Genomic DNA, 16,845 nt, shown 5'->3' on the forward strand with positions numbered 1-16,845 from the left:
GCCTGTAATCCCAGCACTTTGGGAGGCTGAGGCAGGCAGATCACCAAAGGTCAGGAGTTCGAGACCACCCTGGCCAACATGGTGAAACCCCGTCTCTACTAAAAATACAAAAAGTAGCCAGGCATGGTGGCGGGTGCCTGTAATCCCAGCTACTCGGGAAGCTGAGGCAGGAGAAATGCTTGAACTTGGGAGGCGGAGGTCGGAGTGAGCCAAGACCACGCCATTGCACTCTAGCCTGGGCTGGGCAACAACAGCAAAACTCCATCTCGAAAACAACAACAACAACAAAAATCCACTGGCGTGTTAGGAGCACAGGGGTGAGATGCCACTGATGTAACACTTTAAAAAAAAAAAAAAAAGGCTCTGGCCACTCTGTAGAGAATGCACTGTAGGGATCCAAGATTGAACGCAAAGGCACACAGAGCAATTTGTAGACTGCCCTAAAACAACTGTTGTGAAGAAGAGGCTGACTGGAAAGATAAGGGCAGCGTGGACTAGCATCAAAGCACAGAAGATAATAAATGGTTGCATTCTAAACATATCTTTGCAGGTAAAACTGATCAGATTTGTTGACAGGATGGATGTCGGTGATGAAGTAAAGAGAGGAATCAAGGATGACTCCTGGGATTTTGGCCCAAGCATCTTGGAGGATGGTAACTGCAACTTTCTAAGAGTGTAGAGATCTAAGAAAAAGCAGATTTAGGGGAAGAGAACTCAATGGTCAATTCAACATGCCTAGTTAGAAGTCTAATATCCTAAGTTGGGCACAAGTTTGGCACATTCAAGGATCAGAAAGGTCAGTGTGCCTGGAGCAGAGTAGGTGACAAGGCAAGCTCAGAGAGGCAGGTGGGTGCCAAATAACATAAGGCCTTTTAAAATTTGGTAGGAAGTTTACATTTTAAGTGCAACAGGAAGCCACTGAAAGCTTTTAAGCAAAAGAGACACACATGATTTGTTATAAAAACATTCTGACCATAGTAGGAGAAATAGAAGAATGGATTGTAGAAGGAAAAGAAGGTTACTTAGAAGATAGTATAAAAGTCCAAGTGAAAGATGAATTAGACTAGAGTAATGACAATAGTGATGAAGAAAAGTTGGATACATTTTAGAAATAATATAGGTGGTGGTTTGGATGTGGGGAGAGAGGAGACACAGAATAGAGTTAAAGATGATGCCTATGTTTTTCAGCTTGAATGTCTGGGAAGACGGTGGTGTCATTTATTGAGTCAAGAAAATCTATAAGAGTAAAAGGTATTTAGGGGGGAGGAATAACAGGAGCTGTTTTGGACATATTAATTTTGAAGTAACTATTAGCCAATGAAGTCATGTCAAGTAGGGAGTTAATGGTATGAGTCCAGATTTTCGTAATGCACGCTGAAATGGAGATACAAACTTAAGAGGGAATGAAGACAGAGAAGGTGGCATAGGATTGAAGGCTACTAAATCCAACATTTAGACGTCTGGTAAAGAAGGAAAAGCCAAAGGAGATAAAGAGCAAGTATAATACATTATTATAGCCAATAATAACTAAACTAGTATTTAATAGTTTATGACCTTGTTTACAACACAGTAAGTGGAAATAAAATACCAATAATCCACCTCATTACAATGACTAAGTGCTTACTTATAACACTTGAAGGCTCAAGAAAGAGCATCTTTCTGTCCCATCTTGCTGCTCTTCCCAGTGCAGTGGGTGTCAATGTGGGGACTGAGTATGTGGGACAGCAGGAAGTAGCACAGTGACAAGGCTGTGGTGCCCCATATCCTTACGGGGAGCTGGGGCATGTGAAAGTATAGGCCAGTGGTGAAGAATACAAGGTGGTGAGGGAGTGGAGGTCTCATCAAGGAATGGGTCTGTAGCGTGGTGGCCAATTACACAGACAATGAAATGGGGTGGGGAATTTAGTAGTAGCAGACAGAGGAGTCAGCCAGCATGGCTAGTTGAGAGATTAGTCACATCGATTAAATAACTGATAGAGAACATAAGTTAAATATATCAAGGATAATGGGAGCCAAGTTTCTCAAGACTGGAGAACATTTTTACAAACAGGGAGAGATTAAGGGTAGAAAGAACTCTGAGGCACTGGATTGGAGTTGCAGGTATCCATATGAACTCACGGTTTTATAATACATACACAGATATAGAAATAGTTACAGATGGACATTTGTGTGTATATATAAATATGTGTACATATACACATACCATATATACATTTCCTAGATCTGTCCACTGAGAAGGGCCTACATGTAATGACACCCTTTTAGCAATGAGTATACTGTATGACCTAAGGTTGGTTTCTGAATGTTATCCTCAACTGAAAAGAAGGCAGACTTCTTAGAGAAATGGCTGATTTCAGGGCTAAAGCATGAAAAGTATAAGCTGGGCCCGGAGTGCCTTGTGCCTGAAAGTGAGGACATGCTCAGTGAGTGATGGATGGAGGGACAGAAGATGGATGACTAAGGGATAGAAGGGCCAGCTGGAAGGGTCTCCCACTCAGGGGCAATTTGAGCAACAAAATAAATGACAGTAATGAATTACAACCTAGTAAGACAAAGAGAAATCATGAGCCCATACTAATATGAATAAAGAAAGAAAGCTCTTCCACATGGTAGGGTGCTAATAAAAGGAGGAGAGTTGATGGGAATAAAGATTTGACATTTTACAACCATGACAGAGGTAGCTGATTTAGGCAGACATCACAACAGATGCTATGGTTAACAAATAGAGGTTTGATGAGGAACTGGATATTGGCATGATCTTAGAACGCCTTCCTAGGAAAAACTAATTGATTACAAAGGGAAAAATGAGGCTGGGCAATATAGTGAGACTCTATCTCTAAAAAACTAAAAAATTTATCCAGGTGTGGTGGCATGTGCCTGTAGTCCCAACTACTTGGGGGGCTAAGATGGGAGGATTGCTTAAGCCCAAGAGGTCAAGGCTGCAGTGAGCAGTGATCACACCACTGCACTCTAGTCTGGGCAACAAAGCGAGACCCTGTCTCAAAAAAATAAAAATAAAAAACGAGAAGTGTGGGAGACGGCAAGTTTAAAATGGAGAGAACTAGTAGGTACCAATATGACCATTTTGATATGATCAGCTTGGAAGAGTGTAGCATTTCTGTGCATTCCTGCCAAGCATGCTTGACCTAAGTCAAATCATAAGGAAATATCAAACGAGCCCTGATTGAAGGTCATCTTACAGAAAGTTAGGCTTATACTATTGACAACTGTCAAGGGCATAAAAGAGAAAGACTGAGAAACCCTAAAAGAATCTGAAACGAGATGACAACTATATGAAACACAAATTCCTGAATGGGAAAACGGACCATGAAAGAGAGACATGGTTGAGCCAGCTAGTGAAATCAGAATGGGTGCTGTGCATTAGATGACAGTGTTACATATGAAAATGTTCAGGAGTGGGGGTACATGATGTCTGAAGACTACTTTCAAAAAACTTAAGAAAAGAAAAATGGCTGGGCACAGTGTCTCATGCCTGTAATTCCAGCACCTTGGGAGGCTGAGGCAGGAGGACTGCTTGAGTCTAGGAATTTGAGACCAGCTTGAGCACTGTAGGGAGATTCTGTCTCTACAAAAAAATCAAAATTTAGCCAGGCATGGTGGTGTGCCTGTAGTCCCAGCTACTTAAGAAGCTGAGGTGGGAGGATTGCTTGAGCTTGAGAGGTGAACGCTGCAGCAAGCCACTGTACTCCAGCCTAGTGACAGAGTGAGACTGTCTCAAAAAGAAAAAGAAAAACAAAAGGAAAGAGAAAGAGGAAAGAAAGGTAGGAGGGGAGAGGAAGAAAGAAAGGGAGGAAGAGAGAAAGTGGGGAAGGGAAGAAGAGAGGAACAGAGGGAGAGGATTAATGATTGTGTGTATAGAAAGGGTAATGAAAAGGGTAGAGATAAGGCCGGATGCAGTGGCTCATTCCTGTAATCTCAGCACTTTGGGAGGCTGAGGCAGGCAGATCAAGCTCAGGAGTTGGAGACCACCCTGGGCAACATGCTGAAACCCCGTCTCTACTAATATACAAAAAAATTCGCTGGGCATGGTGGTGAGCGCCTATAGTCCTAGCTACTCAGGAGGCTTAGGTAGGAGAATTGCTGGAGGCTGGGAGGCAAAGGTTGCAGTGAGCCGAGATCGTGCCACTGCACTCTAGCTTGAGCTACAGAATGAGACTGTCTCAAAAAACAAAAAATAAAACAAAAAGGGTAGAGATGAAGCAAATGCAGTAAAATGTTAAAATTGGGGGAATCTGGAAAAGGGGGCTGAGAGTACTTTGTACAGTTTTGGCAACTTTTTCTGTATTAAATAATTTCAAAATAAATCAGGTATTTTTTTTGGTTTGATTTATTTATTTATTTATTGGAGATGGAGTCTTGCTCTGTCACCAGGCTGTAGTGTAGTGGCGCAATCTCAGCTCACTGCAATCTCCGCCTTCCGGGGTTCAAGCGATTCCCCTGCCTCAGCCTCCCGAGTAGCTGAGACTACAGGCATGCACCATCACACCCGGCTAATATTTATATTTTTAGTAGAGATGGGGTTTCACCATGTTGGCCAGGATGGTCTCAATCTCCTGACCTCGTGATCCACCCACCTCAGCCTCCCAAAGTGCTGGGATTACAGACATGAGCCACTGTGCCCGGCCTCAAAATGAATTAGTTTTTAAAAAAGCAATTGCTGTGTGATTAGGAACAAATACTCTAAAAAGGGAAGCTATCAGCAACACTAGAAATTAAAACAAATGTGCTTAAAACAAAAATTAAGACGCCAGTGCTCAGCCTTTAAGATTTCTCATAATGGCCCCAAGCCTATGAAGAAATGTGGAGCTTCAAAATGGAAACTGTAGTGGAATTAGCTTTTACCTCATCTGACACTAACAGCCCAGGTAAACGTTTAAATAAGGGAGAAGGGAAATAAATAGCCTCGGCCAGGCGGTGGCTCACGCCTGTAATCCCAGCACTTTGGGAGGCCGAGGAAGGCGGATCACCCGAGGTCAGGAGTTCTAAGACCAACCTGGCCAACATGGTGAAACCCTGTCTCTACTAAAACACACACACACACACACACACACACACACAATTAGCCAGGCATGGTTGCAGGTACCTGTAGTCCCAGCTACTCAGGAGGTTGAGGCAGAGAACTGCTTAAACCCAGGAGGCAGAGGTTGCAGTAAGCCGAGATCATGCCACTGCATTTCAGCCTGGGTAACAGCGCAAGACTCTGTCTCCAAAAATAAAATAAAGTAAATAAGCCTCACCACTCTTTTACTCTATTTCCACCCAGCCTGTATTTTGTTCCAAATTACTAATTTTACCCATCACCTTCCTGTCTACTTTCCAAATTTTCCTCTCTTAACTTCAACTTGGCATGTATTCAGTTGGATTCCTAAAAAGACCCTGAAATTTTACAAAACATTTCACCTGGGGTTGAGGATAGGGAGAGCACATAGGAAATGTGAGAAGACAAAAGATTATGATTCATTAAACTAAATGAACTGAAAGCCACCACACCATCCTGGCTGTGAGACATCCTATTAGTAATTTCATTTTAGGAAATCCTCTAGAGAAATCTAAAGGCCTAATAAAACCAAGACAGTCAACCAATGATAAAGCCACCTCTGACCACATTGCCAGGCCACGTTCACTCATAAATCACACTGGCCCTTACCTTGGCTGCCTTAAGTAACATTTCTCTTTCTTCTAAATCCTTTCTCTGCTTCTCCAATTGATCCAGCTTTTCAAGAAATTTGAGCTGTGACCTGGTATCACTACACAGGATGTAATTTTCACTTGCCTGGGAAAAAAAAAGAAAACAGAAAGTCTTGATCGTGGGCCGCACATTCTACATTAGGTACTGCATAAACCTGCTAAAGACAGGAATACCAACATAAATAGGAAGCTACAGAAGGTAATGATTTTGTTTCTATTAAGCAAACATCCCCCCATACCCACTCCACCAGAAAAGAAACTTTAATCATCCTTAAAATTTGAGAGATGATTAACCAGTTATGTTTCAAAGAACTTTGCTAGTAAACATCATTGCAGGGTGCAGGGGGAGGAATTAAGCCAAGCAGATCCTTCCAACAATAGGAAGTAGAAACTAAAGAGTGTTCTATTCACCAGTAACCTAAATCTTTAAGATTATTATCTACCTCAGCAGAAATTAATATAAGTAATTAAATCTTAGTTTTGTGAAAGACAAAAAGCAAGAAACAATCACCTCACTGAAAAATACACCAAAGATGAAAGTTATCACCTTGGTTACCATGGTTAGATTGGTTTAACCTTGACAACCGAATATAACTTCTATCAAAATACAACCCAAGTGAAGATGGCAAACATTAAAATCTTGAAATGCTATTTTGAGGATTACTCAGAGGTGTGAATTTGGACAGAAGCTGTGGTCAAAGAAATTTAGTATACAATTTATAAATGAGAGCCATAACAGACATGTAAATTGTCTTAATTATTCCACAAAATGATAAAATGCAAATTGCTCAATTTATTCTGTGTGTGTAAAACAGTGCTTTCCCACCTAAATATTTTCTAATTTTCTTCACCTATATAGCTGCCTCTTTCTCCTCTATGAGTGTGTATAGGCAGGAGTGGGGGATGGGGTTAGGGGAGGTGATGGGACAGGGAGAACTTTCTAATCAATGTTTAAGACATCTTGCCATCTACTCATCTCAATAATTCAGATATTCAAGAGAAACTGTATAGTAGAAAAATTGAAGGTCTTTAAACAACAGTCAGTGCCTGGCCTGAAAATCATGAGTACCACACCATTCCTATCTTTGTTTTATCCCCCTGCTTATGGCTGATTCAATTAACTGGGACTGAGGGATTTCATATGCCCAAGATTCTTTTTAAATTAAATTTTTATTGTTAGTATTTAACTAGATCAAAAGAGTATTACATAGTTTAAGGAACAAGGATATATTAGTGCTACTTATTTTACTTCATGTTTAATACAAAAAGCATTCTCAACTGTTTTTTAAGTTAAATAACACAAGATAGAATATGGAATACATTATAAGCTAACCATAGAGGTTAAATATAATAACCAGTGGTTTCTTAAATACTTAATCTTTACCATTTTTGTGTTTAGACACTCTGGAAATAGTTTAATGATGGGATTTAATTTAAAAGGGACAGCAAATACTAAATTAAAAAGGGGCACAGACTTTTTAAATTTTAGCCCAATCATATTCCCATGCTAAGATTCCTTCCTCTCTCTCCCCCAACTCATATACAACGACCTCTGACGTTCGCATCCTTTTCTCTTCCATATCAAAATGAGTGCCTTCCCTATTCATATTAAGTGCCTTCCCTATTCACATTAAGTCTATAAACAAATGAGTGCCTTCCCTATTCATATTAAGTCTATAACCTTATTTAAACAACAGTAACCCCAATCTTATGTTGCTTCCTGTATACCTAGCTGGCCTACCTGAAGACTTCACACACCAACAGAGTAGGGCTTTACAATGTTAAGGTCACTGCCTATTAAATGGTTTAGCCATGAAAATGTAATGACCCAGACCAAATGATATCAGCACCATCAAATGAATCCCATCTAAAGCAACCAGTATATACCTTTCAACTGGAAAACTCTGAATGAAGCTTCTCCAGTGGCCACAGGCATACAGGCGACTATAATATATCTTCAGTGGGAAAACACCTGGTACCCAGATCAAAAGCTCTGTACTACAAGTCACTTTCTACTTATTTACTTAGATCTCAGTTTATGACTAATGATTAATTAAAGAATTATATCAAACCAGGTGAAAGATTATCAAAAGTAAATGGATGTTCCAGAGTGGAAAGAGATGGGGGGATTTCACTTTTTTAATAACAGTAACTCACTTTTATAAAATCTATGGGGTAGAATTTCCTACACTGTACAGATAAAAATAAATCCTATCAGGGATGAACTGAAATACAAGGACAGGGATAAAGCTGGGACATAAAGATTATTACAAACAAAGATTAAAAAATAACAGTTATTTCAAACTGAATCCAAATATAACCAAATGATAATTATTTTGACTTAAAAGGGCTGATAATATTTTGTTATTTTCTATATATGCAAAGGTAGACGGTGGCATCAGCTGTATTAACGAATGAGTGTAGGAAAAGGAAAGCTCAGGAAAATCAGTCAGAATAGGTAGTATACAAGACAGCAAGTTAAGGAGGTGTTAGCTTTAAGCTAACTTAGTGAGGTCTTCTAGGTGGGGGAGATACTATCCATTTTGCCTACAACTAAATGTTTGGAAATATGCTACTGATACACAACAAAAGAATTCCAGCTGAAAGCTATACACAATAGAGCTTTGAATGCCATTCAATAAATATTACTTTAAAAAATTCTATTCCATTGTAAATTATACTTATTATGTTTTATATAGAAACTGCCTACTATAAATCAAGATGTACTCATGTGGCCAGGCACGGTGACTCACACTTGTAATCCCAACACTTTGGGAGGTCAAGGCGGGTGGATTGCTTGAGGCCAGGAGTTTGAGACCAGCCTGGCCAACATGGCGAAACCCCATCCCTACTGAAAAAGGTATTCATGTATCTCTGAAACAGCAATGTGATTAAGGCAGAAGTAGGGAGAATACAAGTTTGAAAAACTGTAAGATAGTTTAAAAAGTTAAAGTAATAAGTCAAAAATATGTCTATAATTTTCCCACAGCACAAAATTAAAGCTAAGCTGATAACAATCCAAACTAGATTGTAGATTTAGGATGTTAATTGTAATCTCTATGGTAATGGCTAAGAAGATATCTAAATACATCCAAAACGAAATGAGAAGGGGATCAAGATGGAACAAAACAAAAACAGTCAATTAAACATAAGAAGCAGAGGAAGTGAGGAACACAAAACTTATAAGGCATACAGAAAACAAATAGCAAAATAGAAGTTACTTCTTATCAGTAATTACATTTTAAATGTAAATAGATTAAGCTCTTCAAAGAGACTAGCAGAATGAATTTTTAAAAATGATCAAACTATATGCTGTCTACAGTTTAGTTGAAACCATATCAGTATGTTGAAAGTGAAAGGATGGAAAAAGATATTCCATGCAAGTAACAAAAGAAAGTAATATCAGACAGTATAGACTTTAAGTACAAAACTGTTAAAAGAGACAAAGAAATTATTATATACTGATAAAAAGGTCAATTCATCAAGAAGATACACACATCAAACCAGAGTTCTCAAATATACGAAGCAAACATTGACAGAATTTTGTTTTAAAAACAGTTCCACAGCATGGGCAACATAGTGAGTCCCAGTTTCAAAAAAAAAAAAACAGTTGGGAAGGTGGCACATGCCTGTTAGTCTTAGCTACTGGAGAAGCTGAGGTGGGAGGGTGGCCTGCGGTGGGAGGGTGGCTTGAGCCCAGGAGTTCGAGGTTGCAATGACCTATGATTGCACCACTGCACTCCAGCCTGGGTGACAGAGTGAGACCCTGTCTCTAAAACAAAAAGAAAAAAAGAGTTCCACAATAGTTGAAGATTTTAATACCGCACTTTCAATAATGAATAGAACATCCAGATGGATGGTCAATAAGGAAACAGAGGACTTAAGGAAACAGTTGGATAAACCAACTATATCTATCAGACATCTATGAAACAAGAGCAGAATACACATTCTTCTCAAGTGCACATGAAACATTCTCCAGGATACAATGTATGTTAAGTCATAAAACAAGCCTTAATAAATTTTAAATGAATGATTCATACCAAGTATCTTCTCTGACCACAACTGAATGCAGCTAGAAACCAACAACAAAGGAAAACTGGAAAATTCCCAAATATTTGGACATTAAACAACATACTCTTAAACAGTCACAAAGCATCAATAAATCTCAAAAGAAATGAGAAAATATTTAAAGATAAATGAAAACGACAACACAACATACCAAAATTTATGGAATGCAGTGAAAGCAGTACTCAGAGGGAAATGTATAGCAGTAAATGCCTACATTATAAAAGAAAGATCTCAAATAAAAGACCTAACTTTACATCTTATGAAACTAAAAAAAAAAGGAGCAAACTAAGCCTGAAGCTTAGAAAGAACAAAATGATATAAAAACTAGAGTGGAGCTAAATGAAATTGAAAATAGATAAACGAAAGAGAAAATTAATAAAACCAAAAGTTGCTTCTTTGAAAAGCTCAACAAAATCAACACATCATTCACTTTACTAGCAAAGAAGAAAAAGAGAGAAGATGCAAATAACAAAAATCAGTAATGTAAGGGAGATCATTACTATTGACCTTACAGAAATAAAAGGTTACAAGAAAGTATTATTAACAGTCCTATGCCAACAAATTAGATAACCTAGGCGAAATGAAAAAATTCCTAGAAACACAAAATTAATATCTTTATTTTTATGTGTTTCTAGGAATTACAAAATACTGATATTAATGTTTTGTTTTTGTCATAGCTTTTTATCCTGTTGATCACATATTCCTAAGTCAGTCCAGCAAATTTTCACAAAGATTTATGCAAGTGAGGACCTCAGCAATCATATGTAGTTTTTCCAACATTCTAAATGAAGCAGAAAGGAAAAAAAAAATAATATGATTCCTCCAGGGAAATTACTGGTGGTGTAGTAGCTGACAATTTCCTAGTTTCCCTTAACCTTTGACTAGGATATCATGGCAATGACTATTCTTTCAGATTCAAAATCTCTTAAGGTTACCATCTTGTTCAAAATCTAGCTATAAACATTTCTTGAAAAAAGAGAAACAGTTATCTTATTTATTTATTTATTTATTTTCATCTCCCGTTACCTTCTCTTTTCATCCCTAATCACCCAATATATTCGCTCTCCTCCAACACTACATGAAGTGCTTTTACCTTGATAACAGCAAGTCATTTGGTTCCTACCACTAGGGATACAAGCTATTCCTGCATTTAGTTTTTTTAATAAAAGTAACCAATAACACTAAGTAGCATCAATATGAGCACTCAATGCAATCATTTAACTTATTAAAAGGAACAGAGGATGAACAAGTGGAAACATCTAACGTAGAACATAAGGACTATAGTTAGTAATATATTGTTTTCAGGATTTCTGCTAAATGAGTAGATTATAGCTGCTCTTGCCACAGGGGAGAAAATGGGTATATTTGAGATAATGAAAATGTTAATTTGTTCAACTAAATAGTAATAATTTTACTATATATGTGTATCTTATAACACGTTGTACACCTTAAATATTAATATATACAATAAGATTTATTTTAAAATAAATAAATCTCTGCAAAACTGAAAGGCAAAAAAAAAAAAAAAAAAAGGAACATGAACGCTAGGAGAGTGCGGAACACTGAAGAGGACACAGCAGCCGATATTCCATTCTAACGTAGCTTTCCTTCCCCACCAAACGCTTAAGAAAGAGAAGCCTTGGGCAGAACAGATACATATTTCAATCTACAGTGACATAGAAGCTTTTAATATCATTCTGAATTCCATTTTGATTGTATTTGTCATGTAAGCATATCTAAATAAGACAAGAATGAGACTTTGATTTTTCTACTAATACGAAATACAAGTCTCAACCATTCCTTTAAAAATGTGTTTAGAATATCAATCCACACCCAAAAGACTACCTATAACACTCGAGAGTTTATACTTCTTTAACGATTTCCTTTACCTTGTAAGTAGTCATTCGATGCTGAGCAATTGCAGTCAGTTTTTCTAGAAGGCCTCGTAGTCGTTCCTGTGTTGCATGGGAGATCAAGTTCACAGCATCAGAGTTAAGTTCTGTAATGTCATGCTTTTTACCTGCGGAAGCAGAGAAAATCCATTACGTGTTTTAGTAGTGGCTGATAATTGAAATAATTAGCACAGCAGGTATTCTGTTCCCCCTGGAAGTCATACCCATTATGAATAAAGGTTTGGAGATTATGATTTTCCTAGTAAAGTCACAACTTCAAAGATCTTAGACATTACATTAATAAAACCTAGCCTGAAGCCTTAGAAAATATAGACATTGTTTCACTTAGCCTCTAGAATCATTCTCCTTGCAAGGTCATTTATAGGACAAAGTTAATAAGAACACAAATCAAGTCTACTGTTCAGGGAGGAAAACGGTAACTGCAGAAATTAGTACCATATTCTGTTAATTTTAGTAATTAAAAAAATAGAAAATTACATTTCGCCCTGTTTGACACTGTTAACAATTTATGACATTTATTTAAATGAATTCAGATTGTGAGTCTCTGTTAATGCCTTGTCTACAAGACATACCTATATTCCTTTTGTCTATTACCAATCATGCTTACTTTGCACTAACTGATGTTCTGATATATCCACTTAGTAGTCAATTTACAAGTTCAAATGGGTTCAAAACCTCATCGTTTCACCTACCTAGCTGAATAACTTCTCTCTCACTAGATTTCCTTTCCATGAATAAACCAAACTTCTTCCTTCTGCTAACTAGCAAGAAAGTTTCAGGAAAACAATTTGGACCACATACTCAGAGTCAGAAGTTCATTTATAAATCAACCTTATCAGTATTTAAATAGTACTTCTCAGCCCAGTGAAACCACTTACATCAACAAAGGCCTAAATATAAAGATACAGGCAATTAGGTAATCTATTTTAAATGGGCTTTTTAAAAAGCACTGCTGTGATTGTTTTCAACATATACACATGAATTTTTAAAATATTATAGTTTGATTTTATATTTTAATTTATCTGAAATATACTCATATTCTCATCAAAGGGTGAACTACAGAAAAAAATATGCTTGAATTAAAAGTCAACAACTCAAATACATTCTTTGATATTATATAATGAAAGCAAATAGGAAGATACAAAATTAATCAACTTCTCCTAAACCAGCCCTTCAAAATGTAAGTCATTACTTGTAACAAAGCTGAATTCCTCTCTAATCTCAGATTCAGGCAGGGAAAAAAATTCTACAAAGTCAACTCTACTTTAATAAAACCCTCAGCAATAGGCCAGGCATGGTGGCACACGCCTATAACCCCAGCACTTTGGGAGGGCAAGGCAGGTGGATCACCTGAGGTCAGGAGTTCAAGACCAGCCTGACTAACATGGTGAAACCCTGTCTCTACTAAATACAAAAAAAATAGCTGGACGTGGTGGTGCATGCCTGAAATCCGAGCTACATGGGAGGCTGAGACAGGAGAATCGCTTGTACCTGGGAGGCAGAAGTTGAAGTGAGCCAAGATCACACCATTGCACTCCAGCCTGGGCAACATGAGCAAAACTACGTCTCGAAAAAAATAAAAATTAAAATAAAACCCTCAGCATAAACAAATAGTGGGGTCTTCTATAAAAGAAAAAGTACAATCTTATTTTTTATATTATTTTTATTTTTTTTTTTTTTATTTTTTGAGATGGAGTCTTGCTCTGTCATCCAGGCTGGAGTGCAGCGGTGCAATCTCCGCTCACTGCAACCTCTGCCTCCCAGGTTCAAGCAACTCTCCTTCCTCAGCCTCCCAAGTAGCTGGGATTACTTACAGGCGTGCGCCATCACACCTGGCTGATTTTTTTTTTTTTTTTGTATTTTTAGTAGAGTTGGGGTTTCACCATGTTGGCCAGGCTAGTCTCAAACTCCTGATCTCAAGTGATCTGCCCACCTCAGCTTCCCAAAGTGCTGGGATTACAGGTGTAAGCCACCACACCCAGCCTATTATTATTATTTTTGAGACAGGGTCTCACTCTGTCAACCAGGCTGGAATGCAGTGGAACAATCACAGCCCACTGCAACTTCGACCTTCCAGGCTCAAGCAATCCTCCCACCTCAGCCTGCTGAGTAGCTAGAAGCACAGGCATGTGCCAACAGGCCTAGCTAATTTCTTTAGGTTTTTGAAGAGATTGGGTCTCACTATGTTGCCCAGGCTGGTCTCTAGCTTCTGGGCTCAAGCAATCCACCTGCCTCAGCCTCCCAAAGTGCTGGGATTACAGGTACAAGGCACCTTAGTGTTTGAAGAGGAACCTCTGAAAATAATTTCATATGTACTCATAAAACAGAGGTAATTCATCCAACATAAAAATATACGTATCTTTTAAATATTAGAAATAAACAAGTGCTGAGATTAAACAATTCTAGGGTTTAGGGAACAAGCAAATGTTGTAATGTCTTCATTAAACTGGTAATAAAATACAACTTAAAAATTACAAAGTAAAATACTGTAGAAAAATTCCCATTTTAAAACAAAACACCCTTTTTAACAAAATCAACAAAACTGATTAAGATCTAGTTGGTGCTTGCACACCGGTTATGTGATTTTACTGAATGTCTGTGCAATTTAAGTAATTAGGAAAAAAAAAAAAAAAAAAAAACACTGCCATTTTATCTGTTAACACTATTCAAGTAGAAAAATCCTTTTTCCAAAAACAAAATCTTTGGGTAAATTTGTAATTTCTATTTTTAAGAAATAGCCTTGGTTCTGAACCATTCTACAAGGACGGAATTTTATTATAAATGGAAAACATCCCTAAAAATATGTAACTGCATTCACTCTATGACCTTACTTTAAAAAAAAAAAAAAAAAAAGGCTTAGATAATTCAGAAGTAAGAATTCTTGAAGTTTTCCATATTATTTGACAAGTTTGTACTTCATCACTAAGAACTGAAAATGATTTAAGCCCAGGAGTTCAAGATCAACCTGGGCAACATAGTGAGACCCTGTCTCTACAGAAAAATACAAAAATTAGCCAGATTTAGTAGTGCGCGCCTGTAGTCCCAGCTACTTCAAAAGGTTGAGGCAGGAGGATCATTTGAGCCTGGGAAGTTGGGGCTGCAGTGAGTTGTGATAGCACCACTGCACTCCAGCCTGGGCAACAGAGCAAGACCACATCCCAAAAATAATTTAAAAAAAAAAAAAAAAAAAGTAAAAATGCAAATAGTTATTCCCTTGTTGTGTTAAATTAGAGGTCACCAAACTATGACTAACAGGCCAAATCTGTTCACTCTTTGTAAGTGAAGTTTTATGGGGATACAGTTGCATGGACTAAATGTTTGCATCTCCCCAAAAGTCATTCATGTTGAAGCTCTAATGCCAGTGAGATGGTATTTGGAATTGGCGCCTTTGGGAGACAATTAGGTCATAAAGGTACTGCCTTCACCCTAAGAAGAGACCAGAGAGCTAGCTAGTTTTCCTTCTGCCATGTGAAAACAAGCAAGATGGCTGTCTGAATACCAGAAAGAAGGCCTTCACCAAGAATCCAACCGTGCTAGCACCCTGATCTCAAATGGCCAACCTCCAGAACTGAGAAATAAACATTTGCTGTTTAAGCCATCCAATTTATGGTATTTTGTTACAGCAATCCAACATGACTAAGACGATAACTGTGTCCATTTGTTTACATATTGTCTATGGCTGCTTTTGTACTATGACAGCCTAATTGAGCAATTGTGACAGAAACCATATAACCTACAAAAGTGGCAAATATTATCTGCCCTTTGAAGGAAAAAGTTGCTTATCCCTGTCCTAAGTGATCAAAAATGCTTTTAATGCCAAAAAATTTTCTATTTTATAATCAAGGTTTAAACCAAACTGGAAATAAAATTTGGAAGGAGGCTGGGCACAGTGGCTCATGACTGTAACTCCAGCATTTTGGGAGGCCAGCATTTTGGATGACCTGATGTCAGGAGTTCGAGACCAGCCTGGCCAAAATGGTGAAACCCCATCTCTACTAAAAATACAAAAAATTAGCCAGGCATGGTAGTGGGCGCCTGTAATCCCAGCTACTCGGGAGGTTGAGGCAGGAGAATCGCTTGAACCCAGGAGGCGGAGGTTACAGTGAGCCAAGATTGCGCCACTGCACTGCAGCCTGGGCGACAAGAATGAAACTCAGTCTCCAAAAAAAAAAAAAAAAAAAATGTTGGAAGGGAGGGTAACTGATAAAACTAAGTATCTATTTATATTTCACCAAAGCACTAGATAATTATATGGCAATAAGGAGTTAAGCTACCAATAGATTTCCCAAGCCATCACAGGAAGGTTTAGAGATGAGTCTTGTTCCCAAATAAAGGAACTGGTTTCTATGTAATACAAAATACATATGCAAAGAAGAAAATGGAAGAAGTGAAGGAATGAAGGAAGACAGGGAGGGAGGGAAACACGAGCAAAGAGAAAACAAACACATTTTACAATCAGCTCTTCTGGGCTTGAAAGCTCTAGTTTTTCATAATAATGTATTCGCGATTTAAATTAGAAATGTAGGCCAGGCATGGTGGCTCACACCTGTAATCCCAGCACTTTGGGAGATGGGTGGATCACCTGAAGTGAGGAGCTCAAGACCAGCCTGGCTAACATGGCATAACCCCGTCTCTACTAAAAATTCCAAAATTAGCTGGGCATGGTGGTGGGCACCTGTAATCCCAGCTACTCAAGAGGCTGAGGCAGGAGAATCACTTGAACCTGGGAAGCAGAGGTTGCAGTAAGCCAAGATGGCACCACTGCACTCCAGCCTGGGTGACAAGAATGAGACTCCATCTTGAGGGAAAAAAAAAAAAAGAAAACCCTGGTCATTTATATAGCATACAATAGCTAAAGTATTTATTTACTGAGTACCTGTGAAGTAGACCTAAAAATTGTAATAATAACGAACTTCGTAGTTCTTATACCATAGGTCTATAAAAATCAGAAACCTTCACATTTTTGTATCAAGCCTTCATTATAAAATATAAAGGTCTTACTTAAGTATATTTGAAGTTCATTAGTACTGGCCCCCAAAATTTGACACAGATGAAGACGCCTCCTGGGTTCAAGTGATTCTCGTGCCTCAGCCTCCTGAGTAGCTGAGACTACAGGGGCACCCCACCACACCGGGCTAATTTTCTGTATTTTTAG

The 16,845-nt window shown here is 38.2% G+C and overlaps 1 protein-coding gene across 1 annotated transcript in view; it reads right to left on the bottom strand.

Moving 5' to 3' along the window:
* TAF4B (TATA-box binding protein associated factor 4b) overlaps positions 1–16,845 on the bottom strand; it is a 167,431-nt gene that overhangs the window by 68,357 nt on the left and 82,229 nt on the right. Inside the window, exons 11-12 of the mRNA XM_050767138.1 lie at positions 11,667–11,797; positions 5,669–5,794 (exon numbers count right to left, since the gene is read on the bottom strand). Of these exons, the coding sequence (XP_050623095.1) occupies positions 5,669–5,794; positions 11,667–11,797 (257 nt within the window). The remainder of the gene's footprint in view (positions 1–5,668; positions 5,795–11,666; positions 11,798–16,845) is intronic.

This window comes from Macaca thibetana, chromosome 18 (genome assembly GCF_024542745.1).
Source record: "Macaca thibetana thibetana isolate TM-01 chromosome 18, ASM2454274v1, whole genome shotgun sequence".
Taxonomy (NCBI): Eukaryota; Metazoa; Chordata; class Mammalia; order Primates; family Cercopithecidae; genus Macaca; species Macaca thibetana.